At 45.2% G+C, this 18662-nt stretch overlaps 1 protein-coding gene across 2 annotated transcripts in view; it reads left to right on the top strand.

The window, feature by feature from the left end:
- The first annotated feature begins 812 nt into the window (after window positions 1-812).
- Window positions 813-18662, top strand: part of SLC30A7 (solute carrier family 30 member 7) — a 31982-nt gene continuing 14132 nt past the window's right edge. The window contains exons 1-8 of one of the 2 annotated variants that reach the window (XM_075710851.1): window positions 813-892; window positions 1064-1165; window positions 8297-8410; window positions 9901-9988; window positions 11666-11792; window positions 12742-12894; window positions 14458-14508; window positions 17564-17699. In XM_075710851.1, the coding sequence (XP_075566966.1) occupies window positions 813-892; window positions 1064-1165; window positions 8297-8410; window positions 9901-9988; window positions 11666-11792; window positions 12742-12894; window positions 14458-14508; window positions 17564-17699 (851 nt within the window). The remainder of the gene's footprint in view (window positions 893-1063; window positions 1166-8296; window positions 8411-9900; window positions 9989-11665; window positions 11793-12741; window positions 12895-14457; window positions 14509-17563; window positions 17700-18662) is intronic. The other variant, XM_075710852.1, reaches the window with a different exon arrangement.

Here is an 18662-nt window from a genome sequence, read left to right on the forward strand (position 1 = left end):
ACCGGCCGCCAACTGCACTTAACTCCATTCACCACAGCTCTCTGGGCTCGGCCACCCAACCAGTTTTTTACCCAGCGAAGACTACGCCTGTCCAAGCCATGAGCTGCCAGCTTCCCAAGGAGAATATTATGGGAGACGGTGTCAAAAGCTTTGCTAAGGTCCAGGGAAATGACATCCACAGCCTTTCCATCATCTACCAGGCGGGTCACCAGGCCATCAAAGGAGATCAGGTTTGCTGGGGTTCGGTTCGGTTCGGTTCATTCTGGTGGTGTTTGCTGGGGTTCGGCTTGGTTCGCTTCGCTTCGCTTCGCTTTTTTGGCCGGCGCTGCCAGCGCGGGCAGCGCACGCTCCGCTCCGCGTCGCCACGCCCCCCCGCGCGTCGCCACGCCCCCCCGCGCGTCGCCACGCCCCCCCGCGTCGCACGCCCCCGCGCGTCGCCACGCCCCCGCGCGTCGCCACGCCCCCCCGCGCGTCGCCACGCCCCCCCGCGCGTCGCCACGCCCCCCCGCGCGTCGCCACGCCCCCCCCGCGCGTCGCCACGCCCCCCCGCGCGTCGCCACGCCCCCCCGCGCGTCGCCCCCCGCGTCGCCACGCCCCCCGCGTCGCCACGCCCCCCCCGCGTCGCCACGCCCCCCCGCGTCGCCACGCCCCCCCGCGTCGCCACGCCCCCCCGCGTCGCCACGCCCCCCATGGCCCCGTGTGCGGCGGCGCGCAGGCGCGCGGCGGCCGAGCGGAAGTGTAGTGGCGCGTGGGCCGGGCACGGGGGGAGCGCCGCCGCCCCGCCTGCCCCGGCACGCCGCGGCCCCGGCACGATGCTGCCCCTCTCCATCAAGGACGATGAGTACAAACCGCCCAAATTCAACCTCCTGAGGAAGGTGTCGGGCTGGTTCAGGTGAGCGGCCCCCGGCGCGGCGGGACGGGGCGTAGCGGGGGCCGGGGCCGCGGCCGAGCCCCCGCGGAGGGGCTGGGGAGGGCCGGGGCCCAGGGGCGCCCGGGCCGCCCGGCCAGCGGGCACGGCCTGCCGCCGTGGCGGCGGGTGACCCGCTGTGTGCTCCGTGCGCAGGTCCATCCTGGCCGACAAGACCTCCCGCAACCTCTTCTTCTTCCTCTGCCTCAATCTCTCCTTCGCCTTCGTGGAGCTGCTCTACGGCATCTGGAGTAACAGGTACCGGGGGCGGCGGGGCGGCCCGGCCCGGCCCGGCCGGCGGCGGGGAGCGGCTCCCGGCGCGCAGGAAGCGGCGCCTCCCGCCTCGGCCAGTGCCACGTCTGCCTCTCGGCGGGGCCCTGCGGCCGGGCCCGGCCCCCGGAGGCGCCGCTCGGGCTGGGCGGTGGGGGCCGCTGGGGAGCGTCCCCCGGCCGGGAGCGCGGTGGGGCTGGCGGTGCTGGGCTACCGGCTGGGCTTGGAATCGTTGAATCACAGAGTGCTTTGGGTGGGAAGGGACCCTTAGAGCCCACCCAGCCCAGCCCCTGCAGGGACAGGGACAGCTTTAACCAGCCCAGGGTGCTCAGAGCCCCGTCCAGCCTGGCCTGGGATGTTCCCAGGGATGGGGCCTCCACCGCCTCTCTGGGCAACCTGGGCCACTGCCTCACCACCCTCAGCGTGAAACATTTCTTCCTTATACCCAGTCTAAATCTGTTCTGCTTTAGTTTAAACCCATCACTCCTTGTCCTGTCACCACAGGCCTTGCTAAAAGCTTGCCCCCCCCTTCCTGCAGCCCCTCTCAGCGCTGCCAGGCCGCACTCAGGCCTCCCCGCAGCCCCCTCCTCTCCAGGCTGAGCACCCCCAGCCCCCCCAGCCTGGCCCCGCAGCAGAGGGGCTCCGGCCCTCGGGGCATTTCTGTGGCCTCCCCTGGCCCCGCTCCAGCAGCTCCGTGTCCTTGTGCTGAGGGCTGCAGAGCTGGACTTAGAATCATAGAATCATCTAGGTTGGAAAAGACCTTTAAGATCATCCAGTCCAACCATTAACCTACACTACCAAGCCCACTCTAGACTAATCAAGGGTAGACCAGACTAAACCATATCCCGAAGTGCCACATCTACCCGTTTTTTAAACGCCTCCAGGGATGGGGACTCCACCACCTCTCTGGGCAGCCTGTTCCAATGCCTGACCACCCTTTCCGTAAAGAAATTTTTCCTAATTTCCAGTCTAAACCTCCCCTGGCGCAGCTTGAGCCCATTTCCTCTTGTCCTATCGCTAGCTACTTGGGAGAAGAGACCAACACCCACCTCACTACAACCTCCTTTCAGGTAGTTGTAGAGAGCGATAAGGTCTCCCCTCAGCCTCCTCTTTTCCAGGCTAAACAACCCCAGTTCCCTCAGCCGCTCCTCATAAGACTTGTTCTCCAGACCCTTCACCAGCTTCGTTGCCCGCCTCTGAACACGCTCCAGCACCTCAATGTCTTTCTTGTAGGTGCTTGATGGTCTTTGAGGTCTTTTCCCACCTAAACGGTTCCGAGGTCCTGTGACCGGCTCCGCCATCCCCTCTGCAGGATCCCAGCAGCTCGGGGGGGAGGTAATCCTGCCTGGGGGCACGGCCAGGCGCGGTGTGGGGGAACGCTCCCCGGCACTGCCGCCTTGCCGGCCGCGCTGCTCAGCTCTTTGCTGAGGAGCATGCCTGGCCTGGGCGTGAGCTACGGCACCCAGGGGTCATAACCGTTCCGTGCCTGCTGCTGGCCACAGAGATCCTTTGTCCGGGGATGTGGCTTCGTTTGTAAGCTGATAGCTGGGTGGCAAAACCCAGCACTGCACCAAGCATCCTCGTCTCTGAGCGAGATGTCCCGGTCTATAAGTGTCCTGGTATAGCTAAGCGGTTCTTTACGTAGCACGTAAATTCACAAAGGGAGAAAAAACCAGGAGGGACTTGACTAAATTGCTACTGAAAAATCTGTAGTAAAATATAAGCAGAAATGCAAAATAACTTTAGTGTTGGCATATGGCGTACAGGTAGAGAACAGACAACGGTAGCAGTATCTCCGGTAGAGTTGTTTTGTGGTGGTATTCCAGTCTCTAAATCAATACTTCAGTTTGAAGTGGACAGGCATGGAAATGTCTTATTTGAGCCCAACGGTGTGTCCTTCTACATGGAATTTAAAGTAGTCTATCAAAAGACGTAGTATGGACACAGATTACCAGGACTCTTGATTAAGAGCCTTGAGTGAAGGCAGTAATGTGGATTTGGAAACAGTTGCATCCTACTGTTTATCATTTTTCTCTGAATCTCAAACTGTACTATAAAATCCTTAACCTTGGTTACAGTAATTGCTACCGCAGCACTAGTGAGCACACAGACGGTCTTGGCAACGTGCGGACCATCTTGGATGTGCTTGGTTTTGACCTTGACATTGATTCACTTTGCAATTGTGTGAGGATTATTGTATGCTTTGCCCGTTTATGCAAGTATGGATGTTTTTTAATAGCTCAGAAGATGCAAAAATTTTCCTCAGTGCTTCAGGTATAAAGAGCTTTATGTGCCGTGTGAGTTTGTTCCGATGCCTTTCTGTTAAGCATAATAATTTTTTTTGGTAGTGTGACCAGAAATTAAATCTATACCAGAAAAAGTCCTGTATATGAGGTAACTAAACTGAGAAACTGAAGTGATGCTTGCCAGGAATTTGTCACTGAAGAATTGGGCTTACTGGAGTTAAGACTCTTATTTTTGTTCATAGTAGAGATTAAGCATTGGGATTTGCTGGTTGGTCACTAGTTGGACCTCTTGTTTATATTTCAAGTCGCTAATTTCGGGTATCTTTACGTAAGATCTAAGCCTAGATTTTGGGCTAGAACAAAACAGTATCTTGGCAAGTATCTCTCTTGTAGAGAGGAGTAGTAGCAGAAAATACAATGAGGCGTGCCTTTGGTCGAAGCAGATGGTTTCTGCCGTGGAAGAACAAACACATACCAAGCAAACAAGGAGCCCTATAGGGACAGTTATTTCTTGAATTTGAAAAACACAGCTCCTTTGCTCTCCACCGAGAGACGCAGAAGCGGAACGTTTGTAAAGGGCATTTTCTGTATCATCTTGGAGCACTTCGTTATTCCCCTGTCGCCTATCTTGGGTATGGCCAGGGCCTGATGCTGCAAGTGTTAGAAGCACGGTCTTGAATTCTGGTCTCTCTAGTGTCCTTGGTGGTGTCAGTGAGCGTTAAGATAGCAAGGCTAACAGGCTGCCATGATTATTTGGATGATTCTTCCCTTGGCTTCCCCAGACGAAGGAATTTCTTTTTAATTGTTATTCTGAAAACTACACTTTTGTCCATTTAAATTTAAGCAGATTGCTGAGAGTTCTTTGACTAGGGTATTCTTGTTTCAAGATCAAATCTATGATTTCAGCCCCCCAAATTTTTGTCAGCAAGTTCTAAAAGTCTTTAATTTTAATTTCTTTTTTAATGCTTACTTCTTGCATTCTCCTTAGCTTTTGCTTGCTAAGTAAGTTGTTTCCTGAACTCACATAGTTGTTCTTTCACTTATGTGATTCTCTTACAAACGCTCTGGCACGTTGATGTTCTCAAAGCACAGACAACAGAGCTGGATGTAGCATTTTGCTAGCTGAGCGCTTGTTTGAAGTCGAAATCTGCAACTTGGGCTGTTCTGTTTTAAAATGCTATTATGTGCATGCTTGTGTAATTTGGTATTAAACTTGTGTTATTAAATCAACTACGGAAGTGTCCTCATTTAGACGCAACGTGTTTGAGTACAGGGTTTCTACTAGATCACACTCTGGATGATGTGTTCCAGTGGAAGTTCTTGCATGCATCCCATGTCACTAGTGGATGACTGGGTTGCTTGTTTATTTTAGTAATCACTTTGCACCCAGTTTTTTTAAGGTCTCGTTAATTTACAGGTCATTTAAAAAAAGCCTCGGATGAAATCCGAGAAATTAGCTGGGGAAGGGTCTGACAGGGCTGGTGGGGAGCGGCTGAGGGAGCTGGGGGTGTTCAGCCTGGAGAAGAGGAGGCTGAGGGGAGACCTGATCGCTCTGCAGCTCCTGGCAGGAGGGGGCAGGGAGGGGGTGTTGGGCTCTTCTCCCAAGTAGTTAGCGATAGGACGAGAGGAAATGGGCTCAAGCTGCGCCAGGGGAGGTTTAGGTTGGATATTAGGAAAAATTTCTTCACGGAAAGGGTAGTCAAGCATTGGAACAGGCTGCCCAGAGAGGTGGGGGAGTCCCCATCCCTGGAATCGTTCAAAAAACGGGCAGAGGTGGCACTTGGGGACATGGTTCAGTCTGGTCTACCCTTGATTGGTTTAGTGTGGACTTGGTAGTGTAGGTTAATGTTGGACTGGATGATCTTAAAGGGCTTTTCCAACCTAAACCATTCTATGATTCTATAAATCAGATTGGCCTCTTCCCAGGCTTCCTATGGTTTGTGCGGCTGAATCTCTCGTAGCTGTACCTGTAACACAGAGCACGCTTGTGCCGAGCGCCGAGTTGCGTTGCAGGCGCAGTCTGTGCCGACTCCTGTTGATAACTCCTGTTGATAAACCCCCGTGCCTCTGGCTGCCTGGAGATGCTAGCTTAGGTATTGCGAGCAGCACACTTGGCAAGCTGCAGCATAGTTGGCGTTGCACCTACGGTAAGTCTTGCCTCTGTGAGATTTGCAGCTGTGAGCACGGTGCCGTGATAATTTGCTGTATGATTTCTGCTTCTAGAGCTAGTATGGGATTTTGTTTCAGTAGCGGTCCTTGTACGCTTTTCTTTCCCAGGCAGCTCTACACAAAACCCCCTGTCAGAAACCACTAGCTATCTCTGTTTAGCCATGCTTATTCCTTCCATTTTGTAATCATTACAGACTTAAGGTTCCTGTCACCCTAACTACCTTCTACCTGAGTGTTTGGTGTATTTTTTGGGTTTTGGGGGGTTTTTTTTGCCCTACCAGATCTTCCTTACTGCTCAGAACCAAACCTAAAACGAGCAGGGATGTCACCTGGTTTTGGGGAGGGGGCAGCTGTCACCTACACCCTTTAGGAATTCAATAGGGAATTCCAGTCTGCTGCTTCACAGGCACCCAGCTAAAATCTCTGGCCTTCCTTTAAAGTTCGTTCAGAACAGCTTCATCCATTTCCTGCTTTGGTGGCTAGCGCACCTCAGGGCAATTTAGCATGGCATCATCCTCTGCCTTAAATGTGTTATAGTTGTGTGTATATATACCTCTCTGTACATGTCCATAAAGTAAATACAGAGAGAGTGCAAGAGTTTTGTTCTCTCTCCTCTCCTCCAAACCCACTTTGTCCACAGGTGAGTGTTTCAGCTGAAACATTTCAGATTAACCTTGAAATTGATTTCAGTCAGGCTGAGACGGTTTGGTTTCTTAATGTGAAGCAGGTCGAATTTTGGCTAATGAAACTTTGTATTTGACTTCAGTGTGAAAACGTGGCTGTCATCACTACCAGTAATTGCTTTTTGTTCTTCAGAACTGCGTTGTGTACCTAATTGTTCTTAGGCAACCAAAGGTTTGGGAAAATGGAACTTTTGGGACAGTCGTAATAACAAATGCTCATCAGTACCTCTGTATCAAATTTTTGTGTTTTGATGCACATACTTCCTTGCACACTTACGGAACCTGTTTATGTTCAGTAAATTAGTAAAATTGGGCGACTGTTGTGTGTGGTGTTAAATCCAGTTTACATGCAGCCTACAAACTGATACGAGTTCTACTGACTGGGTAACTCATGAGCTAAGTTAAGCTGCTTTGAACTTTGCAGGGTAAACCAGCACGCTAAACTTTTCCCGTGTTTGTCAGTCAAGATTGTAGTTGCGCGTTGGTCACTGAAATAAACCATTTAAGAAGTGGTCTTTCAGCCTCTGCTTCCTTCAGCTTCTAGACCAAAGGGGAGCATGTGTCTTCTAGTCAATGCCTTGCAGCTGGTAAGGCAAAGATTTGAGCGCTGATAAGGTTTACAAGCAGTGGCTCATCATTGTTCTAATACCACGCTATCATTTTTGAACTGGAATTAGCTCGGATCCATTCAGCTGAAAGCACAGTTGGAGCAAGTCTTTGCTTTTGTTTCTGTGTGGACATACTCCAGTCAAACTAGAAGAGTAATGGTGATCACCAGCAAAAGGAGCAAATGGTTGCTGTCTTTACACTTAGCAAAATGAAGCAGCAGCCATCCATAGCGACTTAGCACTCTTGTCCGCATTTTTATTTCTTAAAATCGTCGATAGAGCTCTGTGCTCGCAGGATTACTATCGTTGCTTCCTTTGATTTAGCGTAGCTTCACCGCGGTATGTTAGCCTTGGACGTGCGTGATCCCAGTAGAGATCAGGATGCCGGAAACCTTGCTTTTTGCTGTGAAATAATGTAGTTAGTTACTTACCCCTCTCTCATCATAGTCTGTTATAGTGAGAAGAACTAGATGCAGCTTGGATAAATTCTACACCTGTTTATGATTCAGGTTAAAACACTGGCTGAAGGTCTGTGATTGGAAATTTGGAGACTGAGCAGCAATAAATGAGTAAGAATGCAGGTCTGGTGCAAGTAGAAGCCTTCAGTCTCTACAGGCCTAAACAATTTTGTTATAGTTTATAAAAATTTTACGAAACTTTATTTTGATTGATTCTTGATTCATTGGGGTTTGTTTTTTTTTACTGCAGACGTTAAAGAATTTCTGACCAATTTTCCCTGTGTGTGAAAACTCTTCCCAACTATCAAGCTTGAAAATGGATTTGAGAAAATTGCTTTTGTAAACACTTAGTGCCATCGCTGTGGTGGTAGGGGTAGTCTTCAGCAGAATAGTTTTAGTGTTATTGCACTAGTTAACCTGTGTATACAGTGTGTGTAATAGGTACTCAAAAGCAGTATTTTTAAACCCAATTTTCTTTTTTAACTAGATGTGAAATACTACTTTTACAGCCTTACGTGGGGTCAGTATTTAAATGCAACTTGTGTGTATACACACTTTTCTAGCCAAATTTGCTCATATGGCAAACTGTAAATCGAAATTTAAGAACAAATACCTGCCAGTAGAATTATGTTGGTGAGAGATGTGGCTGTGGGTATATCTACTCCAAGGGCTTTGGTTTGTGTCCATGGAAAGTACCCCCACTACCACCAAAATCATATGCTAGGAGGATTTTTTGCCAAGCACTCTTCCAAAGCGCCTCCCTAAGCTGACAAAAGCAGTTTTGTCGTCATATTTGTATTGGTGATCTAGCATGGGTTTCTCCTCTGTGCTAGCAAAATCATGTCTGAAGCTTAGACGCACAGTGTATTCTGCTAGTAAAGGATTAAATGCTGGTTTTTTCATAGTCAACACATAGTGTACGGAACATAACTTTTTTTTTCCTCTTCTTTTTCAGCTTAGGTCTAATATCAGATTCTTTTCATATGTTTTTTGACTGTACTGCTCTATTGGCTGGATTAGCAGCTTCGGTTATTTCGAAATGGAGGTCAAACGATGCTTTCTCATATGGGTAAGAAACTTCAGGCTGTTACCTTAATATATTTTAGTAAATGTCTAGGTGGTAATTTTTCACTATATGAACAAAACCTTTTTTTTGCAGAACGTGGAAAAGCTGTGTTCAAAGAGTGGGTTTTTTTTTTAAGGCGAGTTATGTAAACCTTTAAGTTAATGTCCCCCTAGAAATAGTAAAAACGTGAAGGCATTGCTTTTGGGGAGCAAGGTTTATCACTTCTAAGATCTCTCTGATGATACTAGTGGAAACGAGTTACACAGCAGAAGGTTGCCCTGCGTTGTCACGGCTCATGGTAGCAGCGCAGTGAGAGCAGCCATGTCCCGGGTTTGTCCCCAGGGCGCAGCGAGGGGCGTTACGGGGGGTCTCAGGCTGCTGGTGCCCCATGCCGCCTTTTGGAAGAGAGAGTTACCGCTGAAAGGAGCTGCGTGTCGGGGATGCTGCACCTGAGATAAGCCATGCTGCTCAGAACCAGCAGGATCCGGCAGCCGCGGCCACCGTTAAGGCAGATCCTCAAGGCTGAGGTACTTCATCCCATACCGCCCTTCGTGGGTACCGCTGCTGCCGCTGGCTCCGTTGGAAGGGCGCTTGGCTCCGTTGCACGGTGCAGTTGTGCCCTATAAAACAATACTGGTGATACAATATCATTAATCGGTGATACTGATTAATTAACAGCAAATGAGCAGTAACATGGGTTGCTGCATCCTCCCCCTAGCATTACTGACCTGAATGTCAGTATTTAGCTTCAGCTGTCTTGCCTAAGCGTGGGTCGTGTAGTTTGAAACTTAAAGCGCTGTTTTATTACGGTGGAAACCCCAGTATGCCTGGAAATCAATTCAGGAAGAATTGATTGTACCCTGAACTAATTGCAAGGAAAGCAGGTTCTCTATTAATTACTGCTCTGCATTTAAACAGCTGGTGTTCCGTTTATTAGAGAGCAGTCACAATTTATTAAGTCTGATGCTTGCTTCATTGGAATTACATGTTATTCTAACCTGGCTGGTTTTTACTGGAAAAAAAAATCAGTAGCGGAAATAATTAATTCCTACTTAAAATTTTTACTAAAAATCCCCCTACTAGAGGGGGAGCAAATGAATGTATGGCTGTTTGGTGTTAAACAGAACTTTACATCAGCAGACTTCGATTACACCTTGCACGTATTTCTTAGTTTGTGGCTTCCAAATATACCTTTATACCATAACTTCCAGTAGAGATGATCTTAAATGGGAAGATTTTGAAGTATTGAAAGTTTTCTTTCATCTAGATCAGGTAATGGATGATCTAGATCAGGTAATTTCTGTCAAAATACAACCTTGTGAATTCCATATGCTTATCTGTAGTTTATATACTGCATCTTCCATTTACAAGTACCTGTATGATACAACTGTTTGAGAACTAGGAGATTGTACTCCACTCTTAAGTTCCACTTTTAATTTTCAGCTTTTAAATGGAGGTGGTAATATCTGCTGTTGCTTTTTTGTTTCTTGCAGGTATGTTCGAGCAGAAGTACTTGCTGGTTTTGTAAATGGTTTATTCCTCATCTTTACAGCATTCTTCATTTTTTCTGAAGGTGTTGAGGTATGTTACGAAGTCAATCGCACTATCAATTGTCACATTTCTATTTGTAGAGCATACTTAATGGGGATAAAAATTATTGAAATTGATTATGTTCATAATTGGTTAAAAATCTGTGATTTGAACACAGAATAGGGCCATCTGAAATTGCTGTTTTGTGACCGAGAAACCCAGTTTTTTCAGGGTATCCGTACTAGCTTCTTACTAGTGTATTTCGACTGTGTGGGAAGATTCTGTGAGATTTACCCTGTCCTTTTTTCAGCCAGTTAAGTGTGTCATAGAAAGATCTTTACTTCTCATTGTTAAAGGACAAATGAGGCCAGGAAAGAAAGGCAAGAACTAGTTATTGAGAGGAGAGAAGTTAGCCATAAGAAATGGGGATACATTCTGTGACGAAGTTGGACTAACTCATTAAAGAAAGAGCATTATCTTCCAAATCTTGAAGTCTGATATCAATGGCAAGTAGTAACAGCTTTAACGTTTACAAGGCTGCTTGTCTTGAATTTTTGTTTTTTACAAGATGGTTCAGGTGATAATTTCAAGATGACAATTTAGACATCAAGGGTGTCTGCACTGAAGTGAGGTAGGATTAAGAGTAAAATTGATAACTGATTCTGATCAGCTGGCATTAACGCTTTTACTTTTTAATGGGAGATGCACTATAAATTTGTTTAGACCCTTAGTTCAGAATACATTCTAGTGGGTTGGTTTTTTAATTAATAGAGAACTAGGAAGAGCTTTCAGGAACATATCCTTTGTATAGATAAGCCTGTAAATACTTCAAAATCAGTACAAACTGGGCTGAAATTGCCTAAAAGCTTGGGAAAACTTCACTCCAAATCTAGAAACAGCAGCAAAACTTAGTAGAAAAATTTAAAAACTACTACTGGAAGGGTCAAGGGTAATGTTGAAACATCATTCTTTTCCTGCTGGTCTTAACTCCCGCACTAAGTATTCCCTTTGCTTGCGATGGTGACTCCTTTTCTCTCTGTCAGTTCAAAATTTTACATCTGCTGAAAGTTTCGTTGTCTTGCTGTTGCCTGTACCTTTCATCCCTGTGGACAGATGGTGAATGTTTCTCTCCCCTGTTAATAATAATTTACACTCTTCAACACTGGGCTTCCGATGCGAATTGTGTTAGGCCTATAATGTCTTAGTGAAAAAAAACTTCCAGAGAAAGTAGGGTAAAAAAAAAATTAAAAAAAAAAATCAATCTAGATTTCAGAAGTTTTGAAAAATGCCACAACTTGTTCTCAGTCTTCATTTCGTTCCCCTCATCTCCTCACCCTTCTAAGGAGAAAGGAATAAATGGCATTCTAGGCTCTTGGGAAGTTGTCTGGATGACGTGGACAATCCACGTATTACAACGAACTTGAATGTTTTTGTGTAGTGTTGAGCCACATCCCACAGCATTATGAAATCTTATGATAAAAATTAGCTAGACTGTCAGAATATTCTACCATAGTTTCACAGCATTAATAATAAAACTTCAACTTGTAAGAATTATTCTGTGTACCATCCCATAAACTGGAAGTCCTGAGTAATTTCTAACTATGTCTTTATATCTGCCTGTTTGTATGAGAATGCTCCTGTATCTAAGCAGTTTTTTCAGTACCTTTTAATAATGTAAAGAGATTGTAAACCTCTATGTTTGCTTCTTGGTTTTTTTTTTTTTGATAGAGAGCACTTGAGCCTCCTGATGTGCACCATGAGAGACTTCTTCCTGTTTCTATACTAGGATTCATTGTAAATCTTATAGGAATATTTGTTTTTCAACATGGAGGTCATGGGCATTCACATGGCTCTGGTAGGATGTCTATGATTTTCAGTACTGTTCCCTTTCTTGGCACCCTGTGTTCCAGGACCCTATAATCCTCCAACGAGAGCCCCAGGATTAAATTTTAATGTCTTTTTAGTGGCAATCCTAGCCAAATGTATATGTGACTTGTTGCAATATTGTCTTTTATGTTTTATCACTAGCCCTGGTATGTCACTACCATACTTCTTATGTTAATATCCATTAACTGGAAGACCTAGAACTCCAGAATCTGCTCTCTGGAACATGCACTCTTCTGCACCTTATTGGAAGAGATTTGCAGAGTGTCTTTTGGACAAAATTAAACTGGAGTTAAGCGAGGTCTTGGCTGGAAAATTTACAAAACAGTGTCTGAACCAAATATTTAAGTATGGGATGATTCAGCTTTAGGTGCTTCTCAACTTAGTGTCTTTTCAATTTAAATGCAGAATGAATTTGCCTAAATATATATGGTAAACATTTTGGGGTTTGTTGGTCGTTTGTTTTTTTGGGTTTTTTTTTTTCTGCAAAGGTATTGGTATCTCTTTCAGCATAACATATAAACTGGTATAGACGGGTGGAAGAAAATAGTCTTTGGTCTTTAAGCAGCAATTTAAGCTTGAATTTTTAATCTATGAATGATAGCAAATCTCTGGTTTCTTAAACCAGCTATTTTTAATGGTGTGCATTTTTCAAATTGTACTAAAAGTGTAGCACAACTTGTCTCAGAAGTGGGAATGTGTAAAAGCACTTGACTTCTCAAACCAGGTGTGTGTTTTATATGGCTGCACAGCATAGATTTAGATGACAAACAGCTTGTGTTAATTTTCTTAACTTATTTAAAGCCGTACCTTAAGATGACCTAAAAGATGAATACGTTTCGAGTAGCTTAGAAACAAACGTAAGCATACTTTTATTCAACACTTTAAATGTGCGCTCTGATGGTGATATTTGTTTGTAGGGCATGAACACAGCCATTCTCTATTTAACGGTGGTCTCAGCCACGGACACAGTCACGGAGGTCACGGTCACAGCCATGACCATAAACATGCCCACGGGCACGCTCATCATGGCCATAGCCATGGACACTCTCACGGTCAGGATTATTGTCATGGTAAGTACTTAGTTAATGTCACAGTCCAGCTTGACTCAATTTAAATTTGCTATTAATGATTTACTGGGGAAAAAAAAAAAAAAACAGAGGGTGCTGGCAGCTTGTTGCGAGCATCATGGAAGTAGTTTGGGTAAATGTGTGGTATGCTGTGCCACCGCCGTGTTTTGTGGCTCATTTGGGTAAATGCTGTTTCACTTGCAGTAAGTTCAGTGTTAGTTTTGAAAGGTTTTGCTTTACCTACATTTTTTGAATGTTCGCTGTAAAGTTATGTGTTGGCAAAAGAGAAAACTGCTGTGTGCTATGGCAATATAATGAAATTAGTTATCAAGTGTTTCAATTTTTCATTAAAATCAATAGACAAAGTTAAGCTGCTTTGCTCGTGACCTCCACTTGAATAATTTTACAGCTCAAGATACCAGGAAAGATGAACAAGCAATTTTACTTGGGGTAGTGAGGGATTGATATGTCGTGGTTTGTGATCTCAAATACAAGATTTTCCCCGTCTTGTGTAGCTGTAATCTGCTTTAAAGCTGGTTATGAAAAAGGTACTTGGTATCTTAGCTATGCTTAAATCTCTTCTATAAAGGCAAACAATCTGTGAAGAGATATCCATGCAAAATATGATCAGTAGCCTTGATTATGGGAGAGGAGACGGTGTGGTTGCTACCTGCTGGAAACAATGCAGATGGAAGCCTTGTTGTCATACGGGGTTGTCAATCCTTCCTGCCCAAGCCAGAAACCAGAATCTGATGTGACTGTGCACGTTCAGAGCGGGGAATAGTGTGGCAACTTGCAGACAGGAGGTGACAAAGAGTATAAAAATACCTCCTTGCCCCTTCCTTGCTATTTTTAGTAGAAAACTGGTGCTTGTTTTCCAAGGGTTCTCCTGGAGTTTGGTTGGAAAGCAGGAGCTCCCACCTCCTGCCTCTTCCTTGCCCTCCCCATGCCCCCCACCCCAGTGAAACAGCAAATGTAGCTAGCTAGTTTGTGCAATTTGATAATTTCAAATCAGCTTTTGCGTAAATTATTATATATCTTCACTAGAAGTAATTTGCTGTCCTTTACCAGGTTTTTCTTAAAATATCTGACATGTTCCACAGAGGCATTAATCTGCTCGGATGATTTTTTTCTACCTTCTCCAAGTCTTACCCTTGTTGTTTTGCATTAGGTATAAATGCTTGCTAACTAGAAATATTTCACTTAGGCAAATTTATTTGACCTTACTGTTCTTGCTTGTGTGTATGGCTTGTATTTTTGAGGGGGCTTTACTTTGCTAAAGACTAGAAAGGTCTTATTTCTTAGTTTGTTTTCATTAAAAAACAAATCTTGATTTTTATTTTTATATATACGTACATAAAATCTATTGTGTAAAGTAGTATTTTCTTTTAAAAAAATGTGTTTTAAGACTTTTAATTGCTGCGTTAAAGAACAACAGCTAGAGTAAAAGCTAGCCATTGTAAGCAGCTTGTCTGTTCAAGAAATTTCAGAAAGGAAGACGGTAACAGAATATGCCACTAGAGAGAGCCTTTGTGTAGGTTAATATACCAATAATTGTCTTTACAGATGACCACTCTCTTGAAGGGATGACTGGATCCAGCAAACAGATTTTACAAGGTATGACGATAAGAACTATAGTGGTTTATTAGTTTTGTCATGGTCTGCCTGCCTGTGACTGTCACACATCTGGTTTAGAGGGTGCTGCTGGGTGAATGCTACATTTTACTTAGAGGAGCTATTTTATGAAGTCCCCTTCCACCTGTAAACAGCAGTGCCATACCCCGTGCGTGGCTAGGCGTTGGGGCGTTCACGGACGTCTAAATGTGGTGCAGTGTCAACACAGTCTAAAACGGAGATCCCAAAAGCTGGGATTCAGCTTCTGTTGCTGATGCTGAAAAATGATAGAATCATGGAATGCTTTGGGTGGGAAGGGACCCTTAGAGCCCACCCAGCCCAGCCCCTGCAGTGCCAGGGACAGCTTTAATCAGCCCAGGGTGCTCAGAGCCCCGGCCAACCTGGCCTGGGATGGTGCCAGGGACGGGGCCTCCACCGCCTCTCTGGGCAACCTGGGCCACTGCCTCACCACCCTCAGCGTGAAACATTTCTTCCTTATACCCAGTCTAAATCTGTTCTTCTTTAGTTTAAACCCATCACTCCTTGTCCTGTCACCACAGGCCTTGCTAAAAGCTTGCCCCCCCCTTCCTGCAGCCCCTCTCAGCACTGCCAGGCCGCACTCAGGCCTCCCCGCAGCCCCCTCCTCTCCAGGCTGAGCACCCCCAGCCCCCCCAGCCTGGCCCCGCAGCAGAGGGGCTCCGGCCCTCGGGGCATTTCTGTGGCCTCCCCTGGCCCCGCTCCAGCAGCTCCGTGTCCTGTGCTGAGGGCCCCGAGCCGGGCGCAGGGCTGCAGGGGGGTCTGCCCAGAGCGGGGCAGAGGGGCAGAATCCCCTCCCTCGCCCCGCTGCCCACGCTGTGGGGATGCAGCCCAGGATGGGGTTGGCTTTCTGGGCTGCCAGCGCACATTGCCGGCTCGTGTCCGGCTTTTCATCCCCCAGCACCCCCAAGCCCTTCTCGGCAGGGCTGCTCTCCATCCCTCCATCCCCCAGCCTGTGCCGATACCGGGGGTTGCCCCGTAAATTAAATTTCTTTTTTAGATACAATATACTTTTTATTTACTACACATTCACACACAGAGTACAATAGACTGCAGTTAAATACATGGATTTCAGCTGTTCAACAGTGACGGTTGGGGCTACTCACAATTGCTAGAAGCACTCAATAACTCAAATAATAAAAATCTAGGAAAGGGTGGTTAAAAGCAGAAACCTAAGGAGCCTAATTGCAATGAATGCTCTGGAAAGTGAAAAACAGTATTATTAAGATAGAAAAATGTATTTGAAATATTGTAATGTATTTCAAATGTATTTGAAAAATGTAGTTTGATGTAATTGTTAAAGGGTACCTGAGCTTGAAACTTGCGTTTCAGCAAGCTATTACAGTAGGTTTAGAAAAGATGGTAATTCACTCTAAATTGCTTGAAGGAGTATTGGAGTCCACGGTCTCCTGAGCATTAGTGTAAATAAATTGCTGATAATTTAGATGTCAGTTTTGAGGTTTGAGTAATTTTTTTTGAAGTGTCCTAAAGTTACAGGGAGAAAATTATGTAATGTAAGAGGTAGTAATTATTTGGCATACCCAGATGTATGTACTGCTTCCTCTTATTGGATGATTTTCTGGCTTGTCTGTAGTCCTTGAAAAGGAACATTTTCAACCTCTTCCAGAATTTATAGTATACCGTATTACGTATATGTATACTCAGTACTTCAGTAGAAGATATTTGGAAGTCAGTCTTTTCGTGAAAGGCACGTTTTAATTGAAGCATATTAAAAAGACTCAATTTTATATAATTTTCTTTTAATTTTTCAATACTGTGGTGTGTTGGCTGTGGCCAGCAAATAAGCACCCAGCAGCTGCTTGCTCGCTCTTGCAGTGGGACAGGGAAGAGAATTAGAGGAGTAAAAGCGAGGACTAGTCTTGGATTGTGATAAAGACAGTCTAGTAAGTGAAGGGAGGGAGAAAAAAAGAAAAACAAAAATGAGCGATGCAAAGACAATCGCTTACCACCTCCCACCAGCAGATCAATGCCCAGGAAATCTCTGAGCAACTGCTAAGGTAGAAAGACTGCTCCTCAGTTTTATTGCTGAGCGTGATGTTATATGGTGTGGAATATCCTGGAACCTTTGGGTCAGCTGTCCCAGCTGTGTCCCCTCCCAGCCTCTTGCCGTGGAGGCAGTGAGAAACCGAAGGCCTTGATGCTGTGCAAGCGCTGTTTGGCGATAGCTAAACCACTGGTGTGTTATCAACACGGCTTGAGTCACAAATCTAAACCACAGCGTCACGCGGGCTGCTCTGGAGAACACCCAGCTCCATCCCAGCCAGACCCAGCACAAAGGTGGACTTGGGAAAATCACTGAAAAGCGGATTTATAGTTTTGTGGTGCTTTTTGTGAGGAGAGGTTGTCCAAGTCTGGAGAATTGTATTCAAAAAGCTGTTTCTGAATGGCTGTTCCCATCATTGCCAGCAGAGAGCTCCAAAAGCTAAATTTTATCGAGCTGCAAAGCGCTTGTTTCTTTGTCTTTTAAGGTAGCGTGTTGCTCTTCAAAATAAGATTGAAGTTGTTCACGTCTGCAATATTGTTTAATCCTCAAAATCATTCGTCTTGGATTTCTTTGCCAAATAACTTCTACAAGATACTGTCAATGAAACATTAGCATCTTTCAAAGCTGTACGGAGCTGTTTCTGTTAACAGTCTTTCCATCTTATACAGTACTTGTCATTGTCTGTAGGCGTCAGGCAACGTGAGTTTCTTTACTGTAATATGGGTAGGTATTGAATGAAAAAAAAATCAGCTACATCTGTTAATCGCTGCTGAAGTTGAAATACCCCTTGCTGCTAAGTGCAGAAAATAATGTAAATTCTTCAAAAGCTCTATATTCGACAAATACGTTGAAATCCTGTGATCGCTTTCTGTGTGTTTGACCAAAAATTGACCACAAATGTAACAAGCATAAATCATGTTATCTAGTTCTTGCAACTCTTCTCTGTAAACTGTCTTTGAAATACTCCGTTAGCTTTAAGAATGGCAAGGTTTAATGATATCCATCAATCTCTTACAGGTGTATTTCTACACATTGTTGCAGACACTCTCGGAAGTATTGGTGTAATCATATCTGCTATATTGATGCAGAACTATGGTCTAATGATAGCAGATCCTATTTGTTCAATGCTGATAGCACTACTTATAGGTGTAAGGTAAGTGTTGCTATCACTGATTTTTTTGATGCTGGTTACAGCACAACTTACAGCTCAGAAAACAAGGTTTGTCTGTTATGCTAATGACTTAGGACGTTTGCTTTTCTTCCAAGAGTGGTATGTTACCTCTGTTCTGTACAGCTGTTCTGGCGTGCTCTTACATGAGCTATCTTTCTTTTCCTTTTCTCCAGCTACAGCTTTTGCTCTTAAATCTGCATGTTTTACCCCTGTTTGCATAATACTACAAAAATGTCTTTCGGGTTCAAGCTGTAGGCGGCTTCCTCTCTGTATTTAGTCCATGCTTATATAAACCAATGTAGTCCAGTAAATGGAGCAGAATGGCTTCAGGGCAGCAGAGCTGAGCCTGCTGGCACAGGATGTGCCCTTGTCCTTGACAAATCAAGGCTGGTAATTTTTTTTCTTTCCCAGCGAGAGTGGTCTTTTCCTTTCTATTTGTACTCTGAGACATCATTATTCCTCTTAAGATCTGATGGAAATGCTTCAAGTAGTTCTGGGACTTCCCAGTTGTTGCTTACTAAGATCACTGTAAATGTTGAAGCTATTTGAATGCCTGGAGAAGCGAACATTTCATTCAGTGATGCTGTTATTGAGGCTTTTCGGGCAGCGCTTTCAGTGGTGTCGTAGGGCAGAGTGCCACAGCGCCAGTTACAACCTAATAACTGAACACCTTTGTCTCTTCAGCGGTGGCAAATGTCATCTGATTAACTGCAGCTACTTATGTTTATACTATATATGGCGTGTTTGTACCATATGCATGGCAGCATTCACAGAATTATTGATGTGAATCTCCCTCTTTATCAGAGCAGGGCAACAGGCTTCAGGCGCTGAATGCCCACAGAAATCTGTGTGCTAGAGATTGCTATTAAATTACCACTTCAATATAAACTTAATATTTTGACTTCAGCCTCCTGTAACATAAAAGACAAATTATTACAAACTAAT

The sequence above is a fragment of the Pelecanus crispus genome, chromosome 5 (genome assembly GCF_030463565.1).
Source record: "Pelecanus crispus isolate bPelCri1 chromosome 5, bPelCri1.pri, whole genome shotgun sequence".
NCBI lineage: Eukaryota > Metazoa > Chordata > Aves > Pelecaniformes > Pelecanidae > Pelecanus > Pelecanus crispus.